This window comes from Myotis lucifugus, unplaced genomic scaffold (genome assembly GCF_000147115.1).
Source record: "Myotis lucifugus unplaced genomic scaffold, Myoluc2.0 scaffold_173, whole genome shotgun sequence".
In the NCBI taxonomy this organism is placed as follows: domain Eukaryota; kingdom Metazoa; phylum Chordata; class Mammalia; order Chiroptera; family Vespertilionidae; genus Myotis; species Myotis lucifugus.
This window is the reverse complement of record NW_005871221.1, coordinates 2045193-2071669: the sequence shown is the minus strand read 5'-3', so window position 1 is coordinate 2071669 and position 26477 is coordinate 2045193. Positions and strand designations below refer to the sequence as shown.

Sequence of the window (26477 nt, the reverse complement as noted above, 5' to 3'; positions counted from 1 at the left end):
TTGGATTATGGAGCAGCGCCAGAGTGGCTTATGTGTGTCAACCAAGCTTATTCATTGTCAGGCAAGAATGTTTGCAAGCAAAATGAACATTGTTGATTTTACAGGAAAGGTAAAATGGTGCTTCAATTTCATGAGGAGAGAAGGACTGGCCATGAGAACACGAACAAAGTTAGCTCAGAAAATGCCACCAGTTTATGAGGATAATCTCACATACACTGAGTGGCCAGATTATTATGACCACCTGACGTTTGTAGGCAAATTAGCCGTACACTGCATCGTATGGGATATGGAAGCTGAAGGCCTGTTCGAACACCTTTGCTGTCTGCGGTTACCAAGATAAAACGTCTCCGATTCGCAAAGGAACACAAGGATTGGACAGTCGAGCATTGGAAAAAAGTCATGTGGTCCGATGAATCACGTTTCCAGTTGCACCACGCAGATGGCAGAGTGAGAATTTGGCGGAAACAGCATGAAAGCATGCATCCCACATGCATGAGTACAACCCTTCAAGCTGGTGGGGGCAGTGTTATGGTTTGGGGCATGTTTTCCTGGCATGATTTGGGCCCTTTAATTAGTGTGGAACAATGTCTGAATAGCACAACATACCTAAGTATCATTGCTGATCAAGTTCATCCTATCATGTTGATGGCGTATCCCAATGGAGATGGCTTCTTCCAACAAGACAATGCGCCATGCCACGGTGCTCGTATTGTGCAGGAGTGGTTTCAAGAACATGAGGGAGACTTTACCTTGCTTAGGTGGGCCTCACAATCACCAGATCTCAATCCAATTGAACATTTGTGGGACGAAGTTAAAAGAGCCATCAGGCAGCAGGTTCCACAACCATCAAATCTCACAGAACTGGACAGTGCTATCCATCAGGCATGGTGTCAGATTCCTTGCATCACCTTTCAACATCTCGTGGAGTCAATGCCAAGAAGAATCGCCGCAGTATTGAAGGCAAAAGGTGGCCCAACAAAATACTGATGGGGTGGTCATAATAATCTGGCCGCTCACGTTCAAATATATCCCACGTTCAAAGGCTGTTAAATCATGTTGTTTACCCATATCTTCAGAAAAAAAATCACTTCTACTGTCATGGTAAACAACCTGCTTCCCTATTTATAATGGCCTGGCCCTATAGCAACTTCAGCGCGAAATTTTAGCTAATTTGCCTACAAACGTCAGGTGGTTATAATAATCTGGCCACTCAGTGTATATAGACAGTGACTCCAAAGACAGCAGTGATACAATAGAAGTTGAAGAAATTGATGTGGGGAAACACGGGACTTGGTTGGAATGTCTGTAAGGAGGATTCTCTGAAAGGTCAGGGGCCTCTGAGGGCACCTTGCTGAAGGCGGCAGCCCCGACCTTGACTTTTCCAAACAAGTCCAGTCCCCAGGGGTGTTTTGCTAGAATCTCTATGTTTAGTCTTTTAGACCCGATGTTGTAGAAGCATATACTTTCTCAAGGATGCTTACCTTGCTGATTGTATCTAGAGCTTAATTTAGTTCAAGCTGTTATGACAGTAAAAGCGAAAGGAGGCAGGCGAACAGGGCTACTTGGTGGCGATAGCCAAGTAGTACCTTAGCCCTCTTTCACAGGAACATGTGTTAAAGTAATCATTCATCTATCGCTCAGGGTCTGCTGCTCAGCCCTGGCAATTGATATGTCTGGAACTAACAGTGATGAAGAAGAAAGCAATGATGCCGAAACCGGTTTGGCTCAGTGGATAGAGCGTCGGCCTGCGGACTGAAAGGTCCCGGGTTCGATTCCGGTCAAGGGCATGTACCTGGGTTGCGGGCACATCCCCAGTAGGAGATGTGCAGGAGGCAGCTGATCGATGTTTCTCTCTCATCGATATTTCTAACTCTCTATCTCTCTCCCTTCCTCTCTGTAAAAAATCAATAAAATATATTTAAAAAAAAAGAAAGCAATGATGCAACAGAGGCTGAATAAACGATATGTTGCATAATATCATAGTAGTGGTATGTAAACATTACCTGCGGTAACTACTAAATAAAAATGTGTTCTGTTTTATGTTTAAAATATTGATTTCTTAATTTTGGGTTGGAAAAGCTGGGAGCATCTCATACATGGGGGCATCTTATACACGGAAAAACATGGCATATTATATAATGTATTCAGTATAATCAGTCTGCCCATCTTCCCAGTCAGCATTTTTTTCTTCCTATTGGGATTGTAAGAATGGTTGTTTTTGTTTGTTTGTAAAGTTTACTGTTAGACATTTTGCAAAAGGCAGATTGCTTAGGCCAGACAGTGTGTGCCATCTAGCCCTTTGCTTCTGGGATCAAAAGCATTGTTGACTCACAAGGACAGCACACCAGCTCCCAGGAGGCCCTGAGGCAGCATCTTGAGAGTGTGGGGTACTCCAGAGGACAGGCAGCAAGCAGACCCTGGGCTTATGTGCATCTGGCCCTTCTGAACCAGTTTTGCCTTTGAACTCCCAAAGACATGATATAGCCCAATAATTCCACTATAACTCTAGTACTGTAACAGAAGGATTTCCCATGTGCTTTGAGAATACAAAGGACAGAGTGATTAACTACTGAGGGAGGGGCAAGGACAAAGACTAGAAGACTGATCAGAGTTGGATGACACTGAAGACAAGGCATGCAATTAGGAAGTCATTGCCAATTCTTCAGTTTCCCAGCAGAGGAGGGAAGTGCAGGGTCACATGACTTGCTGGCCCTAACTCAGGAGATCAGAATATCTACACATACACTTCAATGAAAAAAATTAACATTATATAATTAAAATTATTTTTCAAAAGGAAGTGCTAACTTTCGTTTTTACCTTTCATGATGTTTGATTTCTCTTTTTTCTTTTATAGTGTGTGCTTTTTGGTGTCTTATCTAATAACTCTTTCTTGCCTCATGAAGGTTTTCTCCTATATTTTCTTCTATTCATTTTATACTTTTTGTTTCTATGTTTAGGACTATAATTTAATTTGAACCAGTATTTCCATGAGGTAAAAGTCAAGATTCATTTTTTACCATGTGGATATCCAATTGTTCCAGTAGCATTTGTTGGCAAAACACACACACACACACACACACACACAACTATCCTTTCTCTATTGAATTACTTTGATTATATATTTGTTGAAAATCAACTGACCATTTATGTGTAGGTCTACTTCTGAACTGTTTATTCTGTTCTACTGAACGGTATGTCTAGCTACATTTACTATAACTTTATAGTGAGTCTTAAAAGTAGATAATATAAGTCCTGGACCTTTGTTCTGTTTCAACATTGTTTTGGCTATTCTAGATCTTTTGCATAGTCATAGGTATTTTAAAATCAGCTCATCAAGTATTTTTTCCCCCTTCTAAAGCCATCTGGAATTTGGATTGGGATTATAGTGAATTTATAGATTAATTAAGGAAACATTAACATCTTAAAAATACTGAGTCTTCTCTCCATTTGTTTAGGTTTTTTCATTTTTTTTCTCAGAAATATTTTATAGTTTTCACTATACAAATCTTGCACATATTTTGGTAAATTTATTCCTAATTATTTCATGTTTTGTTCGCTATTTTAAATGGTACTTTAAAAATTTCATTTTCAATTGCTCATTACTAGTATATAAAAATACATTTGAATTTTTGTATACTGACTTTATCCTGCATACTTTCTAAATTCATTTAATAGGATTTTCCAAGTATGTGATTATGTTGTCTAAATAAAGACAATTTTTCTTCCTTTCTAATCTTTAGGGCTTTTATTTTTCTTGTCTTAGTGAACTGATTAGAACCTCCAGTAAAACGCTGAATAGAAATGATAAGAGCAGACATCCTTTTTTTGTTCTCATTCACATGGGGAAAGCATTCAGTCTTTCACCATTAAGTGTGATGTAGATTCTTCCTACATGCTCTTTATTTTAAAATTTTTATTAATTTTTACAGAGAGACAGAGATGTGTTGTTCCACCCATTCATGCACTCATTGGTTGATTTCTGTATGTGTCCTGACCAGGGATTGAACCCGCGATCTTCCTGTGTTAGGATGATGCTCCAACTGAGCTACTCAGCCAGGGCTTTTCCTAGATGCTCTTTATCACAATGAGGACATCTGGTTTGCTAAGAGCTTTTATTATGAACAGGTGTTGATTTTTTCCTAAAATACTTTTTTGGCATATGTTTTGATATAGTTTACCTTTCTTAGTCTGTTGCTATAGTAAATCACATTGATTGATTTTCAAATATTTAGCCAACCTATATTCATTTGATTATGATGTATTATCCTTTTTACATATTGCTGGATTCAATTTGCTAATGTTTTGTTGAAGATTTTTACATCGGTATTTATAAGGTATATTGGTCGGCAGTTTTCTTTTCTTGTAAATTCTTTGTTTGGTTGTCATGTCAGGGTAATGCTAATCTCATAAAATAAGGTGGGCAGTGTTCCTTTCACAATTTTCTGAAGAAGTTAGTGTAAGATTGCATTAGTTCTTCCTTCAGTGTATGACAGACAATAACGATGAGAGAGAATCATTGATCAGCTGCCTCCTGCACGCTCCACATTGGGGATCAAGCCCGAAATCCAGGCATGTGCCCTAACCAGGAATCAAACTGTGACCTCCTGATTCATAGGTTGACACTCAACCACTAAGCCATGCCTCCCGGGCTCGTTGTGGGAAAGTTTTAATTACAAATTCAACTTTCTTTAATAAAAAAAGTGCTATTTTTCTATTTTTTCTTGAGTCACTTTTTGTAATTTGTGTATTTCAAGGAATTTGTTCATCTAATTTATAAAAAGTACAGACATAAAATTGTTCATAATATTTCCTTATTTCTTTTTAAAAATATACTTTAAAAATTTATTTTTCAATTATAGTTTAGTCAATATTATTTTGTATTAATTTTAGGTGTATAATGTCTACACTTTTTAATGCAATGTTTATCTTATTTTTAATTGAATTTATTGGGGTGACATTGGTTAATAAAATTATATAGGTTTCAGGGGTACAATTCTATAATACACCATCTGTATATTGTATTATGTGTTCATCACCCCAAGTCAAGTCTCTTTCTATCACCATTTAGTCCTCCCTTCCCCCTCTTCTACTTTCCCCTTAAAAATATACTTTTTATTCTGAAATATTTTTAGGTTTACAGAAAAGTTGCAAAGATAACAGAGTATCCATATACACCTCACCCAGTTTCAGTTTCCCCTAATATATTTTATATAAAACATTTGTCAAAACTAAGAAACCAACACTGGTACATTATTATTAATGTACCAAAATTTATTGTGATTTCACGAGTTTTCCCATTAGTGTCCTTTTCTTATTTCAGGATCTCACTGAGCATTCAGTTGTCATGTCTTCTTAGTATCATCTGGTCTGTAAAGTTCCTCAGTCTTTCCCATATTTTTATGACCTTGACAGTTCAAGATGTACTAGTCAGGTAATTTATAGAATGCCCCCAAATCTGGGTTCATCTGACATTTCTGCCATGATTTGACTGGGGTTTTGGAAAGAATAGTAGAGGGGTGATGGATCCCTCTCATGACATCATATCAGGGTTCGATGATATTCACATGGCATCGCTGGTGATGTAAACCCTGACCACTGGATTAAAGGAGTACCTGCTATTTCTCCACTAACATTACTCTTTTTCCCTTTACATACTCTATTTTTTTTTTGGAAGTGAGTCACTAAGTCCAGCCCACACTCATGTGTGTGGATGTTTGGGGTGGGAGTATTAAGCTCTTTTCCTAGGGAGGAGAATATCTACAGATACTATTTGGAATTCTTCAGTAAGGAAGATTTGCCTCTTATCCTCTATCCACTATCTTTTGATTTGTGTCTGCATGGTATCTTTTCCAGCCTTTTATTTTTCATTTCTCTGACTCTTTATATTTAAGGTGGAATTCATGTAGACAACATATAACTGGGTCTTATTTTAAAATATAATTTATTAATCTCCTTTAATTGGAGTATTTAGATAATGCACATTTAATAAAATAATCAATAGAGTTGGGTAAATCTATTATCTTGCTAACTTTTCTATTTGTTCCATTTATGTTGATTCCTTTATTCTTTTCCTCAAAAATCTTTTGGGTGTTCAATATTGGCTTATTAGCCAGGTATCTTTATCTTATTTATTTCCTTAGTGGCGCCTTTAAAGTTTACAATATACATCCTTAACTTAATAGTCTGCTCGCAAATAATAGTATACTGGCTTCCATATAATTTAAGAACTTTAAAACAGCAAACCTCCATTCTCCACCCTTGCCCTGTCCCTTGTGCTACCATAGTCATATATTTTACTTCTAGCTATGTTATTATACACATTACACTGGTGATTTCTACTTTATTTTTTTAAATCTTTATTGTTGAAAGTATTACATATGTCCCCTTTATTCTCCCAATGATCCCTTATAGCCTGCTCCCGCCCCCCACCCCAGGCCTCCACCACCCTATTGTCTGTTTCCATGGGTTATGCATATCTGCATGCAAGTTCTTTGGTTGATCTCTTCCCATCCACCCACTCACCCCTGCCTTTCCTCTGAGATTTGATGATCTATTCTATGCTTCTGTCTCTGGATCTTTTTTTTTTTTTCATCGTCAACTGTATATTTATTTTATTTTTAATATATTTTTTATAGTATTACAGATAGTATTACAGATATCTCCCATTCTCCACCCCCCCCCCCGCCCCCCGGCGACTCTCCCCCTCCTCCCAGCTCCTAGCCACCCCAGGTCTTCACTACCCTATTGCCTGTGTCCATGGGCTATGCATATAAGTATATATGTTCTTTGGTTTATCTCTTCTTGTCCCCCCAACCCCACATTGAGGTATGTCAGTCTGTTCCATGCCTCTCTGCTTCGAGTCTTATGAATGAGATCATGTGATACTTGTCTTTCTCTGACTGACTTACTTTACTTAGTATAATACTCTCCAGGTCCCTCCATGCTGTCTCAAAGGGTAAGACATCCTTCTTTTTTATTGCTGCATAGTATTCCATGGTATACATGTACCTAAGCTTTTTTATCCACTCATCTACTAATGGGCACTTGGGCTGTTTCCAGATCTTAGCTATTGTCAATTGTGCTGCTATGAACATAGGGATGATTTCTACTTTAACTACTCAATTACCTTTTGTAGAAATTAAAAATGAGAAAAGGAGTCTTACATTCACCCATATATTTACTATTTCTGGCATTCATCACCCCTTACTGTTCTCTAGGGTATCCTTTTTCTTCCATCTGAAGAACTTCCTTTAACATTTCTTGTAGTGCGGGTCTGCTGACAATTTCTCTCACTTTTTGTTTTTCTGAAAAGGCCTTAATTGTGTCTTCATTTGTGAAGGATATTTTCACTGGATATACTATTCTAGTTTGATAAAATTTTCCTTTATTACTTTAAAAATGTCAATCCATTAACTTCTGGCTGTGCAGTTTTTTTTACAAGAAGTCTTCTGCCATTACTTCTTTCATTTGTGTGTGTGTGTTTTTTTTCTCTAGCTAATTTTAAGCTTTTGTTTTTACCACTGGTATTGAGTAATTTCAGAATCTACCCTTGGTGTGGTTTTGTTTGGGTCCATTAAGCTTGAGGTACAATGTGCTTCTTGGAAATCTGCATTAATCGTTTTCATCACAACTGAAAAAAATTGTCTACGATCTCTTTAAATATTTCTTGTCTTTCCCTACCTTCCTCTCCTTTTAGGGCTCAAATTACCTGTATGTTAGTCCTCTTGATATTGGGCTGTGGGTCCTGAAGGGCCTGTTAACCTTTTCTAGTTTTTTCCTTTCTCTACTTCATAGTGAACAGTTTTTACTGGTATGTCTTTGAGTTCATTGATCTTTTAAGATGTGGTGTCTAATATCTTCTTAATCCTATCAGTGAAATTTTCAGTCCAGGTATTATATTTTTCACCTTTAGATGTTCCCTCTCATTCTTTTGATATCTTTTGTTTCTCTCCTCATCAAATCCAGGGCTTCCTTTAAATTCATGAGCATATTTATAATCTTTATAATATCTATCGTAAGGTCCTTGTCTGCTAATTCCATTGTGTCTGTCATTTCTGAATTTGTTTCTATTGATGAATTTTCCTCTTGGTTATGGGTTACATTTTCCTGATTGTCAACGTCTGGTACTTTTTTTGACAGGCTGCTAGTTACTGTGAGGCTATGTTGCTGAGTGTTAGATTTTGTTGTCTTCTTTTAAAGAGGGTTGAAGTTTATTTTGACAGGCGGTTGAATTTCTTGCATATAAGGTTGATCCTTTTAAGACTTTTTTTTTAAAGGAAATAGTTTTGTTTAAAACTTTTTATTTAAGTTTAACACACATACAAAAAGTATAAATATCATTGGTGTTTCGCTTGAGGATAGCTTGCCGACGGAATTGGCACTAACATAAAGAATCAGCACATTATCAGCATCCCTGCAACCCTCTCTCACGTTCCTCAAGGCCTGATTTTTAAGCTTTGTTAGGAAAGGGCTATTTTTGCTCTAGATACTAATTTAGATCCTACCAAGGCTTTGCCTCTAGGGTCTCTGATGAATGTCCTGAGTAATCACCAACATCTTCCTTTTCTGTCGGGTCAGAGCTTGAATGATTCCCAGTCGGTGTGAGCTCCCTCTATAGGTAGGCAGATTAGTCAAGAGGACCCAATTCAGACTTCCGAAGCTCTTTTGCTGAGCAGCTAGCTCCCTCCTGTCTGAATATCTGGCCCACAAATTGAAACCACCTCTTCCTCAAATTCAGATCTGTAACCCCTCAACTCAGCAAGACTGTTGTGCTTGGCTGGGGACCCCCGCTCCTGGCCCAGGGTCCAGAAAATGCCTCCAGGCAGAAAGCCAGGGGGACCACAGAACTCATCTTACTTGTTTCCTTTCTCTCAGGGATCGTACTCCTGTACTACTTTTGTCCAGTATGTGAAAACAGTTGTTTTCATATTTGTCCTGAGTTTTAGTCATTAATGGCAGGGGCAAAAATCTAGTTCCAATTACTCCATTCTGGCTAGAAGCAGAACAAAGGCCTCTTTTAATAAAATTTCCAGCACAAATGCCATGTTTTGCAAGATTTCATCTACCAAAATAACCCAATCCATATGTCCCCTCCATCCTTCCGTCTATCTATTCAGTGGCTGCTAGATCCCTGGGAAACATAGATGAATAAAACTTGATTCCTGCCCTCAAATAACTCACAATTAAAAGGGAAAACCAGAATGTGTAATAAATTATCCTGCAGGAAGATAAGTATAATTATACAAGGAGAATAAAGAGCTATGGGGACAGAGGGAACGATACAGTCAAATCTACTTGGAGAGATCAGGGAAGGTTTTTACAGCCTAATCTTTAGAGTTAAGTCTTAAAGAATGAGTCTTGAAGATTGACAGATGGGGCGGGACATTTGGGAAAAAAGAAACTCTGTATGCAAGGTATGAAGTTATGAAACAACAGGTAAGTTTGGAAGAAATACTAACAATTCCAAACAGCCATAACACAGGGTTTGAAGCAGTGAGGAGAGAGCTAAAGCTCGGGGAAAACAGGAGGGTCACATCATGAAGGAGGGCCTTGAATGCCGTGATAGTCATCATTTGCATCCATAATTCATTAATATTAACCACAGTCTATAGAGCTCTTAGGACATGTTCTACAGATATTATATACATTTAATTCTCACAACAACCTTATAAGGAAGCTAAGGTTCAGAGAGCTTAAGCAATTTTGCCCAAGATCACATGGCTAGTAAGCAAAGAAGCCAGCATCTAAATACAGGTCTGATTCCAAAGCCAATATAAGAAACATGCCTCTAATCTATAGGTGCAGGGAAGTTATGGAAGGATCTTTTGTCTTTAGAAAATTTTTAAAAATTATGAAATGGTTTTAAGTATAGCTAGATTTAGTTACACATAACTATAACTAAATATAACTAAATTAGGGAAATAGAGTTAAAGTAGGGGCCCAGTGCATGAATTCGTGCACCTTGAAAAGAACTGTGAGCAGCGAGGCTGCAGTAGGCACAGGGGCAGGTCTCGGCCCATCCTCCACACCCCTGCCCAGCCCCTCCTGCCATGGCCTCCGGTTTCCTGTCGACAGCCCCACTCCCACCACTGCCGCTCCCATGCACTGATGGCACCGGCCCCACTCGCACCCACTGACTATGCGGAGCGATTAGGGCTGGCGCCAGCAGTGGGTGCGAGTGGCGCCTGCTGCCCTGATTGTCCCTCAGGAGCAAGGGGAGGTGGAGAAGCCCTGAGGGGCGATTGGGGCTGGCAGCTGCCGCTCGCACCCGCTGAGGGTGCCAAGCGATCGGGGCTGATGCGGGTGCCAGCAGCAAGTGCAAGCGGCGGCTCCAGCGCCGACAGTGGGTGCGAGTGCGAGCAGGGCCAGTGCCAGCAGCAGGTTCAAGTGCTGGGCGGGACTGTGGCACACGGGAGCAAAGAATTTTCAGTAACCACCAGAGTCTCGCCCCAATGACAGCGACCGACGCCCCGCCTTGGTCTGGCACCCCTGCTCACCTGCTCCAGCATCCCACCGTGGCCTGCCATGTTACGCACTCTGCCGCCTGCTGCCGATGCCTGCCATGTTCTGTGCACGCCCCTGGTGGTCAGCGCACGTCATAGCAACCAGTTGTTTGGTTGTTCCACCGTTTGGTCTATTTGCATATTAGGGTTTTATATATATAGATTGATGCTTTGAAAGGTTACTGGTCATGAGAAAGAAGGTCTGGAGTTCTGAGAACCAGTTCAGAGGCTGCTGGTAACAGCGCAAGAGAGAAATAAGGGCTTGGATCAGGTGGCGTTTAGGACGCTTAGAGGGGCAGGAAGTCAGTGAATGGAAGCCATTGTTTATGCTACAGATGGAGCATCTTCACAGAACACAATGACTCCCTCAACACCTCACGGTGAGCTGAGAGCAAAGGTGTAGAAAACTTCCTTCACTGGACTGAGACAAAGCTTCCAGAGAGAACAGAGAACTGCAGTGCAATCCTTAGGCCACAGGAAAGTCACAGGTGTCCCCCGTTTCCCCTTCCCCACAGATGTGTCACATGCACGGTCACCCACAGGGGTCAGACCCCAAGGGCTTGTTACCCACCACATCATTCGGGAGGCTCTGCAGGTCGTCGAAGGGGGTTTCCAGGGTGTTGGTGTCCACGTTTAGGATCACGACATCATCCAGGGCCATGTTTCGAACTTTCTGCAAATAAAAAAATTCCAAAACAGAAATCACCAAAGCACCATGAGGACACACATCTTCCCCTGGCCTTTCTCTGGGGAAGGGGAATAGGAAACAAAGTGACACTTGACACTTTGGGGTGTGGGCTCCCGCAGGGGCTCACCTGTTTGGCTCCCCACTGCATAATAACCAGCACCAACAAAATGATTTGGTAAGTGCTCATTAACATTGGTCTATGTTCCTTGTCTCAAACCCCAGCCTCTAGGACAGAACTTGGTACCTAAGTAAACGTTTCCAGATTCCTCCCAGCAGGAGGGTGGAGCCTCGCTGGTCTGAAACTTCCTGGGGTTGAAATAACACTCCCAGAGGGCAGAATCCTGGAACCTTTCCACTTAATAAGACCAGGAGCCTCAAACTTTTGCTACCGACATCTCCAGGCCGTGGGGGCCTCGGCCACAAACTTACCAATCAATTAATAAACTTTACTAAAGGCTTACTATGGGCTGAGACCTACAGAGGAGGAACAAGATTGGCTACTTAGAAATTTATTCTCCCTCCAAAACCCAGCATTCATATTAACTGACTGCCTTACTTACAAGGTAAGCGCTATCAGCAAACAGCATTGATAACAGTACACATCACCAGTGTTTCACAAAGCATAGTCCCCATTTTACAGATGAGAACATTGAGACTCCTGATTGCCTAGGGCTCCTTAGCTGCCTCCCTTTGCAATCTGACAGGTTAAACACAGCAGTGTGCTAGCAGGAAGTTACAAAAACAGCCTCAATGACATCCTTTTTCACTAACACACACTTCAGAGCTCACACAGCATTTTCACAAAGATTCTTTCATTTTCAGCAATGTAGCTGCAGGGGAGGTATCACCATCCCCACTTCAGAGGTGAGAAAATGAGGCTCAGAGAGGTGATGTGGCCTTCCCCAAGGTTATGTGGCTACTCTGTGGCTTCTTCTTTTGTAAAACTGAGAGGATAACTGTGACTGCCCTCCTTACCCCACTTCTCCTCTGGGGCTGCTGGGCACACAGGAGAACTTCTAAATAGTAGCTATTATTATTACTTTTATGATACATATGTCAGCCCTGATTAGTCTGAAAGCTGTAGAGCCAGTGGCTTTAGTGCAAAAGTCCTCTGTCCTTTCTTAGTAATTGCTGGGCTCTCACTTCAAAGACGGTGGCACCAGAAACAGAATCAGAAAAGGGGCCACAGGGGGCTGAGCCATAGCTCAGCTGGGGAGGCTTTGACAACTGAGCTGAGGGCCCTGCACCCTAAATCACCCATCTATGTACCTATCTACCGACCTATCTTTCTTCTCTTCTGATCTTCCAAAGAGTTCCAAATACAAGGGGGTGGGGCCCGGCCACCGGAGAGAGGCTGCAGGGGCTGAAAGGCAGCGAGCGGAATGTTGGTGTGGACCAGTGCTGGCACTGTTTCGGTGTTCCCGTGGGGCCCCAGTGGCACAGACCGGCCCTTGTGGGCTCTCCACGGCTGGGCTGGAACAGGCTTTTGATTACTTCCCACTCCTGACTGGAGGACTTGCTGGTTAAGCTGTGTGGAGTGTTTACTTTTTCAACAATGGCAGCAAGCTGAAGGAGAGGAAAAAACCTGGCCCTTTTTTCTGACTGAGCCGGCCAGGGTCCCCTTAGAAACCAAACTGCCCAGGCAGGAGCTGGGTGGGCACGGTTTCCTCTTGTAGGACAATGCTGCCCTCCCGGTGGCAAGGCCTCTTCCCAAGAGGCTGTTGGCATTCGACTCAGGGTCATCCTGAAGCTCAGGGTCCCAAGGAAAGAATCGGAGGCCAGCTCAGCTGGATGGTGCCTTATCCGTGAAAGGCTCGTGGAACAAGGGGAATGAAAAAGACATAAAACCCAACAAAATATCTCAAACTGCGGGTGGGAGAGGGAGGTGATGTGGAGAAGGACGTTGGATCCTTACAGGGTGCCAGGTCATTTAATCCTGTCCATGTTATGAGGGAGATACCATCATCTCCATGGTAACAAGAAGGAACCAGGGCTCAAGGAGGTCAAACCAACTGCCCAAGTCACACAGCTAGTGAGGGGCAGAGCTGGCGTTTGTGCCGGGTCTGACTCAAAAGCCAGACTCTGTAAAGACATCCCAGAACAAGTACCAAGGCTGGGCGTGCAGTTATACCAACCCGCTCGGGACCTGTGTTCTCTTGCCTTTTGTGTAAGAAAAATTACAGAGGCCTACCATACAAAAATGGGAAAGACACAGACGTTCAAAGAAGAAAATGATGGTTACCCTCACCCTCCATTTGGAGGTAACATTTCTGTGCATTTCTTTCCACATTCCTCTGCTCCAATCCCTATTTTTAAAAAACACAGTTGAAACAATTCTTAATGTTTCTTTCTGACTCTCTCATTTATTACCATATAAGCAGTGCTCCACTTCATTAAAACCTTTATAAAGATCATTTCTAATTGTTACAAAATGTTTCACTTCATGGAAACAAACCCATCCAAGTCTCTCTGTTGGTGATTATATCCAGTTGTTAAGACATTATTATATGTAATACTGTTGTGAAATCTGTAGGCACAAACCCTGTGCTTTAGGATGGATTCCTAGAAGTGGAATTTACTTTCTACTTCTTAAAAAGTGTCCCTCTCAAACTCAACTTTGAAAAAGATAGCTTTACTTCCAATTATTTTAAAGTCATTTCATCCACAGCTTGTGTTTCCTACTCTAAGTGAAGAAAAATCAGCAAAGACACGAGCAGATGTCAAAATAGTCCTCCAAAAACTCTACCCAATTAAAACACTTACTAGTACCGCAGCACACCGAGACGGCTCTCCGGTAGCTTGTCCCACCAACACATTCCCTCTCTTTTTAGTTACAACATATGCCAAAGCTCCTGCCAGCTGCAAACCCTCCCCTCACCAGACTCCATAGGCTTTTTTTCAGAAAGAAGAAAAAAAATACTGACATGCACAATGCTTTCCAAATGGCATTTCTTGCACAGAGAAATACACAAAAGTGGCATCTTCCCATAAACATTGTTAATAAAAAATGGCTTTCCCTTTATGCTTTGTCACTGACAGACTTAGTCTGACCCCTGCCTTTCAGGACAAGGAGTTGGTCAAGGCAGCCAGGAGGAGTAAGTGTCACGTCTGGATTGCCCCTTACCTCTTGGGTTGCCTGGGGCAATTCACTTGACCTCTTAAATCCCCCAAGTTTTCTTTTGTAATACAGGGATCATGCCAGTACCCACCTCATCGAGTTGTGAGGATAAGATAAGCGCATGTATATAAAAGAGTTCTCATGATTGCCAGGACATCCATCATGGGCATTTGCCTAACAGTGGCTCAGCTGCCTGTGTGTCCCCTCTCCTGAGTCCCTGAGAACTCAGTGGAGCCTGGCTAGCCTCACTCCATAGGGCCAGAGGTAGCAGGAAGCTTGCCTTTCCCTGTGTGTGCCCGTGGCTATTCCCACAACCACAACGAGAAGTCACTCTGGAGTTCTTCATACAAGTGTTCAATTCCTCCCCTCGTCAGTGGGCTTCTTGGGGGTCACGAGATGGATGAATGAGAGGCAGCACAACCTTTAGGTGAAGAACACAGGATCTGGAAGCCGGTCTGAGTTGTAATCCAGCTCCACCACTCACCAGCTGTGTAAACTTGGGCACTTCACTTAATCTCTCTGGGCCTCAGTTTCTTCCTGAAACGGGATGATAGTGCCTACCTCGTCAGCTTGTTATAAAGATTAAATGGGCCCTGACCGGTTTGGCTCAGTGGATAGAGCGTCGGCCTGCGGACTCAAGGGTCCCAGGTTCGATTCTGGTCAAGGGCATGTACCTTGGTTGCGGGCACATACCCAGTAGGGAGTGTGCAGGAGGCAGCTCATCGATGTTTCTAACTCTATCCCTCTCCCTTCTTCTCTGTAAAAATCAATAAAATATATTTTAAAAAAAAGATTAAATGGGCTACTTAATCTTTTTAAGGTACTCAGAGTTGTGCCTGGCACATGAGCAGCTTAACATAAACATTTGTTAAATAAAAAGGAACGATCTTTTGAGGGTAATTGGAATATTCTACATCTTTACTGTGGTGGAAGTAGTTTCATGAACAAATCATACATTTTAAATGGATGGTTTGTTGTAAATAAATTATACCCCAATGAAGTTGATAAACACATTAGTACTATGTCCAGAACATAGAATAAAATCACGATAGGCTATAAAAAATAACAATGCATGAATGATGGTGAATGCTACATGACAAGGTAATTTTTCCCTAGACCATCACCCAATGTACATTCTGATTTGCAGCTGTGTTTGGCTCCCTGCCTTCCTCTTTCCTTTTTTGTCTAGTCCAGGATTTTTTAAAACTTTGTTTTCCACTTATGCCCTTTTAGAATAAACATGGAAATCCAATGCTCCTAGAAATTCTGATCTACTTCCCTACACAAAAGTTGGGTCCACTTGAGAATCACTCTACTACAGCTAAGAAGGCTTTACTGAGCCTGACTTTCTAAAGTTGGAAACAAGGGGTTTCCCCTTAAAATATAAAATGTCACCTACCCTTGTTCAAACTGCACCAGCTCCTCACACAGATTGGGGGTGATCCTACCTGTCCAGGGAGAAGACTGGGCAGCTAGTGACAAAAGGTAGGACTTAGAATCATGTCTTAAAATAAAGAGCAAGTGTTTGTACTGACAATGTAACCCAGAAGATCCGAGGAGTGGTCAGAGCACCTGGCGCTCCCTGGCTGAGGAGGTTGAACGCTGGGGTGGAGCAGGGCCCAGTTCCGCCTGTGCTCCTCTGCTGAGCACTGATCTAGGATGGAGGTGGTGGGTCCTGAGATGGCACATGTGGGGTCAGTGGTTCTTTCCTGTTGTCCTTCACTAGGACCATCGTCAGGACAGGGCATGTCTTATTTGTTCCTGTGTCTCTCATGCCCAGCACCATACCTGCAGAGGGAAAGTGCTCACTAATTGGAGAATGAATGAAATACTGTGCCTGGATTCACTCTACTGGGAGGCAGGCCTTGCAGCAGATGTCAACGTAAGCCCAAACGGACAACGTAAGCCCAGTGTAAGCAAATTGGAGTTTGCTCAAGGAAGTGCAATGGGAATAACAATAATGATGGCAATGATAACAATCATGTGAAATTACCATGATTAATTAGTGTAGAATTAATTCACAGTTGACACAGGAGGCGAGATAGGAGTTAATGTGGTGGTTAAGATGACCGTGGTGTCTGGAATCAGACAGCCAGATTCAAGCCTTGCCTCTGCTACTGTGTTACCAAGTTCTTATCTATAAAATGGGGATAATACCACCTACTGCACAGCTGTGTTGTGAGGGTTGAGCTAGTTTGTATCAAGACTTTAACACAGTGCCTGATTGCAGTGAGTAAGCAATACATGGGGGAGGGGAGCTATGAAAAGCGAGTCTCTATCCTTGCAGTTTGAAAGTTATATCAATAAATGGATTAGAGTTCCAAGACTAAGAATTTAAACACCTGATTCTCAGACCAAAGGTTACTTTAAACCACCACCAACCGACTGTTATTTTCTGGGCTGTCTCAGAAATATGAGCACATTCCTGGAGCCAGACTGCTGGAGCCTGAATCCCAACTCCGCCGGTGACAACTGTGCTACCTTGGGCAAACCTTTTATTCACCTCCCCCCATGCCTCAGTTTCCTCATCTGTACAGGATTAAAATAGTACTGACACCCAGGATAATGGTTACCCTTGGGTGGGAGGAAGAATGATTACAAGAGGGCAAGAGGGGCTTCTGGAGGGCTGGTGATATTTTGTTTCTTGATCTGCTAGTGGTTACATGGTGTCTCCCTTGTAAACACTCATCTTGCTGTACACTTTGGATGAGTGCACTTTTCCCTATAAATCTCACATTTCAGTAAAATGTTTACAAAAAGTAAGTAATACGAAGTCATTACTTATAAGATTGTTATGGTGATTAAATGAGTTAACATGTATTGTACTTAGGATAAAGTCTAGTATCTAACAAGCACTGTGTATTAACTTATTACGAAAAACAAGATAGCAATAATTCTATTGATAAAAAAGGATTCAATCTAGAATACTTTCACTGTCAATTAGTTTGCAAAGGTAGACGCCTCCAGTATACACACGGCATCTTTAATCTGTCCTGTCCCCCTCTCCAGTGAGGAGCAAAACGCAACATTCTTGGGTATCTTCTGAGACACTTGTACTCTGGAGTCAGCATGGTTTGGGAGAGCAGCAGGAACATGAATCAGATGGACTGGGCTTTCGATTCTATCTTGTTCAATTCTTACTCAGGACTCAGGGCAGGTTATAACCTAGTAGAGCCTCAATTTCTTCATCTATAAAATGGCGATATAACCACTCACTACATAGACTTGTGAGAAGATTAAGTAAAAAGGAAAATAGAAATGTTTATTTTGCACTTACATGGCCATGTTCCCATGTGCCCAGGGTGCTGGCCTTGACCACATGTAGGAATTCTCCCTTCTGGAATGATCCCTGAGGGCCATAAGCACAGTCTCCTTTCCTATGGCCAAGCCAGCACCTCTGAGACTAACAACTAGACCACCAAGCAAAGTGGATGGGCCCAGACCAACTTCCTGCAAGGACACTTTGCTTCAAGAGGACACAGCCTCCTCCTGAGTCTAGGGTTATCATACCCATAACACACTGCTTTGGCTCAAAGACGTGCAGTGTTCCTCTATGAGACGGGTACAACGGACAAGGCTCCTTCATTATACTTTGTCTCCCTTAAGTCTGACCTCTCTGCAGTTTTGTTTTGTTTTTAAATTTCAAGGATGGATATGGTTAAAACTAAACCAAAAATTACATCTTAATAGTTTGTTAATCCAAACTTTATCCTCACTGACTGACTGTTACTGGGCTTCATGAAGTCACCTCTTAGGTTAACTGTACTCCTGGTTATGTGATATGCGGAGTCACAGCTGACTTTACCGGGGCCTGGGCAGGCCAGGACGGCGTTACATGCTCTGTGTCAATCCTCTTACTGACTTTCACAGCAACAAAGTGAGAGCTATGGGCTGATGTGTTCCTCCCATGGCCCAACCCTTCACATGTACCATTTAATATAATGCTCATGACACCTCAGTGGAGAGACAAAGAGACTGAGGGTCAGACAAGTAAAATAACTTGTCCAAAGTCCTCCAATTTAGAAGTAGTGGAGCTGAACACTGAACCCAGTTGAACACCAATACCGTTGTACTACCCAACTCCTCTTACTAATTGCTCTGACACATTGTTTTGATGGACAGAGGTACTGAGCAACTGTAATTTAACAGATGTTTGCTAGGCAAGTACTAGAAGAATAGTCCCTAAGTAGCTTGGTGATTGGCCCAGTCACCATTAAAGTTCCCAGGGGAGAGGATTTCCTACAGAATATCATACCCATTTGATGGATAAGAAAATGGAGGCTAAAGTGATTAAATAGCCTATATTTGTACAACTGGCTTTTGTCAGAAAAAGGATCTGAATCAATGTTCTTTCCACTATACAGCACAAAGTGTGCTCAAATGCACGCGCATATATATGAGCACATAACAAAGAACAGCATGGGGAGCTGGTGGCCTCCTAGGAGGAAAGGAAAGAGAAATCAGAGGAAAAGTGGAAAGGACAGGAAAAGGAAAGGCAAATATTCTGTATTGTAAACTCTTTATTCCCTCCTGAAATCTCGGATAAACACAGAGGGAAGAGTGACATTTTCCTTCCCTTCCTCAGGCCCCAAAGGTCACTGAGCTGCCAAGCAGTTGATAAACGCAGTGGCTTTTCTTTGGAGCCAGGAGTCACTGATTTGCTCCTTCCTGCTCCACAAAATTAAAAATCCAAGCCCGACAGTTCAGAGGACCCCCGAAAATACCGCTGGAATTTCCCAGTGTGCTTTAAACAGAAACAGAAGCTTGGCAGGGGAGGGAAGTGCTGTAAGCACCTCCTGGGTCAGGCCAAATCCACTCCTCACAAGGTAATAAGCACTGACTCTCATTAACAAATCCAGAGATTTCCAACCCAGGTCAGCAAAGGGGCTGACTATCCATTCACCGGACATTCATTCATTCACCCATTCAGTCAGTCATTGATGTCAACTTTATGCTGGGTCTTAAGGACAGAGAGCTGACTAAGACATGATCTCTAAACTCAAGGGTCTCCCAGCCTACTTGTGGGAGGACGCGGATGGGGAGTGGTGGGATAAATTATAACCAACTAAGAAAAGGCACGGTGATGTGTAGTAGAAGAGACCTCACTGGTGGGCCATCTCCATTCACTGGAGCTTGCCTGATTCCCTCCCCTGGCTGGTCCTGGGCCCAGGGTCAGGAAGTCCCCACGGCTGGTGTCCTGGCTCACTCACTCACTAGCTAGGTAGCTTTAGGCAAGGCATTTTACCGCCTTCAGCATCAATTTCCTTCTCCGTGACATGGGGGTCACAATCCTACCATTCAGGATTGTTGAGAAGAGGAAGGGAGATGCTGTAGGCCCTGCATGTCATAGAGCACCAGCCGTAAGGCAGAAGCTTGGTGAGTGCCAGCCCGTCTCCTTCTAAAAGCTTGGTTCTGCTAGCTCTGCTGGGGCTCATTCTACAAGTCCAGCCTGGCCTCCTCTCTGCCCACGGAATGGACACCTCTGACTCTGATGGTGTTCTGCCTTAAACTGAAGCAGCTTCCCCACTGCTGGGGACTCCATTTCCTCATATGTAAAAAGAGGATGAGGACGGTGTCAACCTCTCACACAATGCCTGCAAAACACAGTCGAGAGATGAGATGGCAGAGAGCTTGGTAAACTGGGAAGAAGGCCCAGGCATAGAGCACCATGATTACCTCTATCTCGCAAGACCCTGCTCTTCCATAAAGCCTCCTGACTACTTCCTCTCTCTGCTCCTAAGCCAGGCACAGGGGGCAACATATACTTGGACCCTCAATTAAAACTTGTTTAGTGATGTTTCTAATTGTTTCATGTGTACCTGTCACTTTTTCCCTTAAAAAAACTGTTTTAACCTTACTACATTCACATATACTGCAATAATGCTTACCAGTCATCTATAAGACACTGCAGAGTTTTAAATACTATGTTTTTAAATATATTATTTCATCTGATCCTCAAAGCAACATCATGGAATAGGTATTATTATTACCATTTTACAGAAGAGAAAACTGAAGCTCCTTCCCCAGGCCCTGGAGTGATAACAGAGCTAGGATTGGAGCTTGGGACTGCCAGGTCCCAAAGCCTGGTCCCCTTGCCCCCTCTGTGTAGCCCCCTCTACTTTCTGGCTTAGCAAATACTGAGGACACCAACCAGGTCACATATTTCTCTTGTAACTTCCATGGGTAGCCTTATCATAGTCTAGATACATAATAACAAACAGATCCTAAAAGCAGGGCCAGTGTCAAAATTTTCTTTTGCACACACTAAAATATTTCACACAACAAAATAATTGGGTTTGAATTTTAGTCCTGCTAATTGTTAGCTGTGTGACTTTGGACAAGTTACTGAACTTTTCTGTGTCCAGATTTCATCATCTGTACAATAGGGTCACCACTACTAGAGCACAGACTTGTTGTGAAAATTAAAATACGTCTGGCAGTATTTCAAAAATAGTATCCATCCAATTTGAAACGATGGAACTTGAATTTAAGAGTTTCACTGGGGGTATAAAGAGATGTCGATTTCCTAGTCCCAAAATGGTTTGGGGTCACCTTCTAATAAAACAGGGCCTCATTCCTCCCACATAACTGCCACTTGCCATCATTCATTCATCACTAAGCACAGAAAACCTGGACTCCCATCTCCACCTGCCTTTTATTTGAAATGTCAATTTTTAAAGAGTGGAGAGGTTGGAAACCCAATTTAACAAGCACACTGAAACATTGTTTATTGCCCCCATAAACATGGCTTAGTGAGAATTACGGACTTAATCAGAGTGAACTTATCTCCCGGTGAAAAGGAACACTTTAAATTTCAGAAATGGCACCTTCACTGTGAAAATCTCTTAACTTTTCAAACAAACTACAGGGGGTCCTAAACATATGGGCAGTAAAGGGGTAGCCATTACTGTGATTTGTCTTGCCCAAGAGCCAAGGAGCCCTGAAGGTCCATAACAACTTTAAGATCTAGAAAAAATATTTGGAAAATCATATTCAGGAGACGTGTCTCTAAAAACCCCGAAAGGTCTGCGGAGTGGGAAGTAATGTCTGTCCAGTTGCTTGGGGCTGCCCAGAAGAAAGGCCCTGGGGCCTTCAGAACAGGCCTATTTCGTAAGCAGCAGCACTGGGAGAGCACAGCTCTCCTCCTGCCCATAAGCTGAAGCATTTAGTAATAGGTCATATTTGTGACCTGCTTTTCAGAAGAGAGGTGCCACCTAAGTCCCAAAGGCTGCTAAATGGTCTGAGTGATTTTTTTTCTTCTTAAACAAACTATTCCAGAGGATGAGGTCCTGTGAACCCCACTTCCCAGTCTGCAGCATCATTAGGAAGCTCTGCCATTCCAGGAAAGGTTTTCATGAAGACACCCCATTTTGCAGGGAATGTATTGGCCTGGATGCCAGAGGCAGGAAAGGCTACAGATATAAAATTTTATTATTTCAATGCCCCAGTAGCAGCCAGGAGGACTTAATGAAATCACCAAGATTTACAATCTGAAATAGCTATTGCACAGACAGATATGATTAAGGGAGCTGCGCCCTCTGACCTTTCAACCCTTTGATCCTCACACAGCAGGTGGCCTGGAGCCCCCTCCTGGGCATCTTCCCTCTCTTCCGACACTGCTGAACCTTGATGTTCAATAAGCCTGACCCTACACAGGTGACTCTCATGCTGCTTATCACCAGCAGCTGCTGCTAATGGAACGGCCCAAATCCCTTGGCCTCGAAACTCTACCCCAGAGATGGGGGGAGAGCAATCTGCACTGCAGTGTCCAAATGGTGCTGAAATGATGTTCAATAATTCAGCCCAAGTCCACTTGTTTGCAATGCTTAACAATGTCATTACCAAAAACTGTCCCAGAAATGGAACTCTGTCTCCTCCGATTTATACTTTGAGTTAGAAAAAAAATCACCTTTAAAAAAATAAATCGCAAATCTCAGACAAAAAAAATCAACCCCGAAGTCTTAAATGCATCTCTCAGAACTTCCCTAAAACCATGTGGAGCAAATTTATACCAATGAAAATCAAAACAATTTTTGGAAACCTAAAATTGACTGTTTTCAGTTCCATGAAATTTCATTTAAAAAAGCCCATATGCCAAAATGTCCAAATTCTCTTATTTTTAAAAATTGGGATGACTTCCAAAATCATAGCTATCTTTTTCTTCCTTTTTTTTTTTTTCCTTCTAAAGCGAAGGATGGGTAATGTGCATATGTACTTATCAAGCTTCACAATTTAACCCATTCGGCCAGTATAAAATAGCTGCAATAAAATGCTGAAGAGGCAGGATGTAAATTTATTATCGCTGGATCTTTCAAAGCAATTGATGCCAAGGTTCAACATATTCTATTTGGTTAAAGATGTGTCCAGGAGTCTAGGCACCCCAGTCCTAAGCTTTTAGTTTTTTCCAGATATTTGGATTTATGGAGGGAAGAATTTTAGGCAGGACACATAAACCTGTGGAATGTTGATAACTTCCAACCACAAAAGAAAACTTTAGTGTCACTGTTCACCATTCCTAGGAAAAGCCCTGAGCCAATGCCTTTGATTCTAAACAAACATAACATGGTGGCCCCACTCTTTGCCTAGTCATTAATATCTGAATTCAATTGGCAAAGAAAAATCTCCACTTCTTTGGTAGTCTAAAATGGCATATATCTTAAATATTAAACTTTAAATTCACTTTGAGATTAGGTAAGAATCAAAGGATATGTAAGGGGAGGCTTATAGAGTTCAATTTCAGTCACATGTTTCTCTATGGATGTTCAAGTTTAGTATAGAGAGCAGTTTATGAAGAGATTAGCAGGAAAAAAAGGTATGGTTACTACATAGAGTTTGACCACTTTGTACAAATTATACTAGTTTCTTCAGAGATACCTATTGGAAATACTTTATTAATAATAATACCTACTGTTGAGTGAGGGTCTACTAATGTGCATGGAACTTTAGTCATACTGTTCTGAACTGTCATCACTTTAAGGCAGTTGTTCCCATTCTGCAGATGGGGACATTAAGGCACACATGCACAGAAGCTCAGTAACTTGCCCAAGTTGCACACAGACAAATGGTGGAGCTGGGATTCAAACTCAGGCTCATTGCCTGCCCCCAAACAAAAAGATCTTAAACAATAACATGCAATAATTTGTGCAGAAAATGCTGGGTTTCAGCTTGCCTACACACTGCCGTGGCTCATTTAAAGGCCTTCTGAATCAATTATTTTAGGTCATTAAGAGGAAGTTTAATTTGGTTGACAAACACCCCCACTGTGGTGACCTCACATATCAACAACAAATGCCTGATGGTCACAAACCCATACCATGAGTTTACTGAGCATGGTGCTAAACAAAACCACATGTGCCCGGATTCCAAGTGGGATTTGACTAGGCCAAGGGTACCGCTCTTCAATCATCACGCTGCTGGTCTCTTAGCTCCCCCAACGGCCCCGCCCCTAATCACTTACAAGGAGTTTATGAAAAGAAGTCACCAGTCCTATGTGGCTGTGCTCAGTTAAAAGTGCCTTTAAGCTAATGTCAAGTTTGGAAAGCCACTCATTAAAAAATACAAAAAGAGGCTGAAAAAAAAGGCAGAGCCAATCTTTTTTTTGGGGGGGGGGGCATACGAAATTTATTTATTTATTTATTTTATTGGGGGTGACATTGGTTCACAAAACCATACAGGTTTCAAGTGTACAACTCAACAAAATATCATCTGCACACTGCATTGTGCACCCACCGCCCAAAGCAAAGTCTCTTTCCGAGCCACCACCCGCTTAATCCCTGCTTTGCCCACTTCCACCTACCCTCACCCCCTGCAGAGCCCATCTTAAGCAGATGTCTTTTAGCTTGTTTTAAAGAAAAATGATCAGTTCTACATGCATATAATATTGATACACATATACAGTAGTCCCCCTTTACCTGTGGTTTTGCTCTCCATGGTTTTAGTTACTTGCAGTCAACCATGGCCCAAGAATATTAAATGGAAAAGTTGAGATATTTTGAGAGAGATATTACATTCACATACTTTTTATTACAGTATATTGTTATAATTATTCTATTTTATATTGGTTATTATTAATATTTTACTATGCTTAATTTATAAATTAAACTTTATCATAGGTATGTTTATATGAAAAAAACAGTATATATGGGTGGGGTAAATGTTTACAGTTCATATGAAAAATAATGCAATAATTAATAATAATACAAGCATAAACTGTGTTTCACATACAACTGTAAACCTACTTTTGCCCAATCCTGTACAGGGTTCAGGACTATCTGTGGTTTCAGGCATCCACTGGGGGCCTTAGAATGTGTCCCCCGTGGATAAGGGGAACTGCTATAATAACTTTTACTTTTTTGGAACCTGACAAATTTGCTCATTTACTCCTTACTAAAAACTCTTATGAAGTGGGAAACCTACCCATTTATAAGCAAGGAGTCTGAGGCTCTGAGAGGCACCTTAACGTTCCTTCTGCAAAATCGGCATCTCCTTCAAAGGGGTGACAATTAGAAATCATATGGCTCAAGTGCAGTACTTCCAATAGGCATCTCTTAGGAGGATAACATAATAGTAATTTATACAAAGTGGTCAACCTGTGTGACAGTCACCATACCTTTATCCCCCTGCTAAACTGATCTCCTATTTAAACAAAGAGTTGTTTAAAGTCACCTGGTAGTGGTGGGGCTAGAATTTGAATCCGGGTCCATATAACATAGAGCCCGGAGTTCTTCCATTCTGCTACATAGTGTCCTGAAGATACACTACTCTGTATCTTCATCTGACTGGAATTTGATTAGTTCAAGCTTCTCCTTGTAACAAATGATAAGCTTTACGTTTTCTTTCAAGTCAGTTTTAACACTGCTAAATGAAACTTACATATAATGACTGTCTAAGTAATGATAGGATAACTGGAAAACAAACGCATCAATAATGGTTTCACATTTTTTCTACTGGGATTCTCCCTCACATGTTGCTCAGTTTTTCTGAAATATAACAGAGCCTCATCTCATCTCACAAGAGAACATTTCAGTCACAACAAATTAGCCTGAAAATGTACTGACTGCAAGAGATACTGAAATCAGCCAGAAGTACTTATTCCTTTGATTACATAAATTACTAGTACAGCTTTAAATTGTCTTATATTAACTGATTCCAACAATAGGGTAAGTGACATTTAAGATCACGCTCATTTGAAATGCAGATACACAGAGGAGGGAGCGCCCAGGGGAAACCCATCAGGTGAGATGCAGGACCACCTCCAGACCCTCAGGTGAACAGAGCTGCTCAGCTTTTCTTCCAAATGCTCTGGATGAGACAGACTCACATGTGATGATTTCCAGGATAACAAATAACATGCTAAGAAACTCAAGCAAAACCAAACCACTTACTGTCCAATCACTTTTTTCTTTATATAATTAAGCAAACGCCAGGGTTCCACTGATTTGAACTTTGCCTCTTATTTTTATACTAGAGGCCTAGTGCACGAATTTGTGCACAGGTGGGGTCCCTTGGCCTGGCTGGTGATTGGGCCGATCGAGGCCATCTCGCCCAGTCCCCATCAGGGCCGATCGGGGCCGGCTGGCCGGGGAGAGGGACTGCAGGAGGTTGGCCAGTCGTGGGAGGCTGACTGTGGGAGCGCACTGGCCACCTGGCTGGCTGGGGGGGGGGACCACAGGAGGTTGGCTGGCTGTGGGAGGTTGGCTGTGGGAGCACACTGACCACCAGGAGGCAGCTCCTGCATTGAGCATCTGCCCCCTGGTGGTCAGTGCACATCATAGCAACCAGTCGACCGGTCGTAATGGTTGCTTAGGCTTTTATATATATAGATTACCAACTGGGAAGAATAATGTTTTGTATGGCATCTTTAAAAAGCTCTTTACATCCATTATGTCAGTTAATTCTCACAACTCTTTGAAATGGATAATATAATCTTAATTTTTCCGATGAAAGAATGGAGCCATAGAGAGGCTAAGTAACCCAGCCCCAGTCATGAGTGTGCACAGAGCTTTTCTCCAGAGAAATAGGAGGCTGCCAGACTCGAGCGCTCCTTTTCCTCACCTCAGCTCTCAGTACATGACACTAAGGCCACCCTGAGAAGGAAAAGCTCTGGCAAAGGAAGGGCCTCTCTGCCCAGAACTGGGGCAGGGCTGGCATAATACACACAGCCTGATGG

The 26477-nt window shown here is 42.1% G+C and overlaps 1 protein-coding gene across 10 annotated transcripts in view; it reads right to left on the bottom strand.

Moving 5' to 3' along the window:
• The window catches only part of DENND1A (DENN domain containing 1A), a 407524-nt gene that overhangs the window by 153315 nt on the left and 227732 nt on the right, over positions 1–26477 (bottom strand). For all 10 annotated transcript variants that reach the window (XM_023760104.1, XM_023760106.1, XM_023760103.1 and 7 more), the window contains one exon: positions 11074–11175. In XM_023760104.1, the coding sequence (XP_023615872.1) occupies positions 11074–11175 (102 nt within the window). The remainder of the gene's footprint in view (positions 1–11073; positions 11176–26477) is intronic.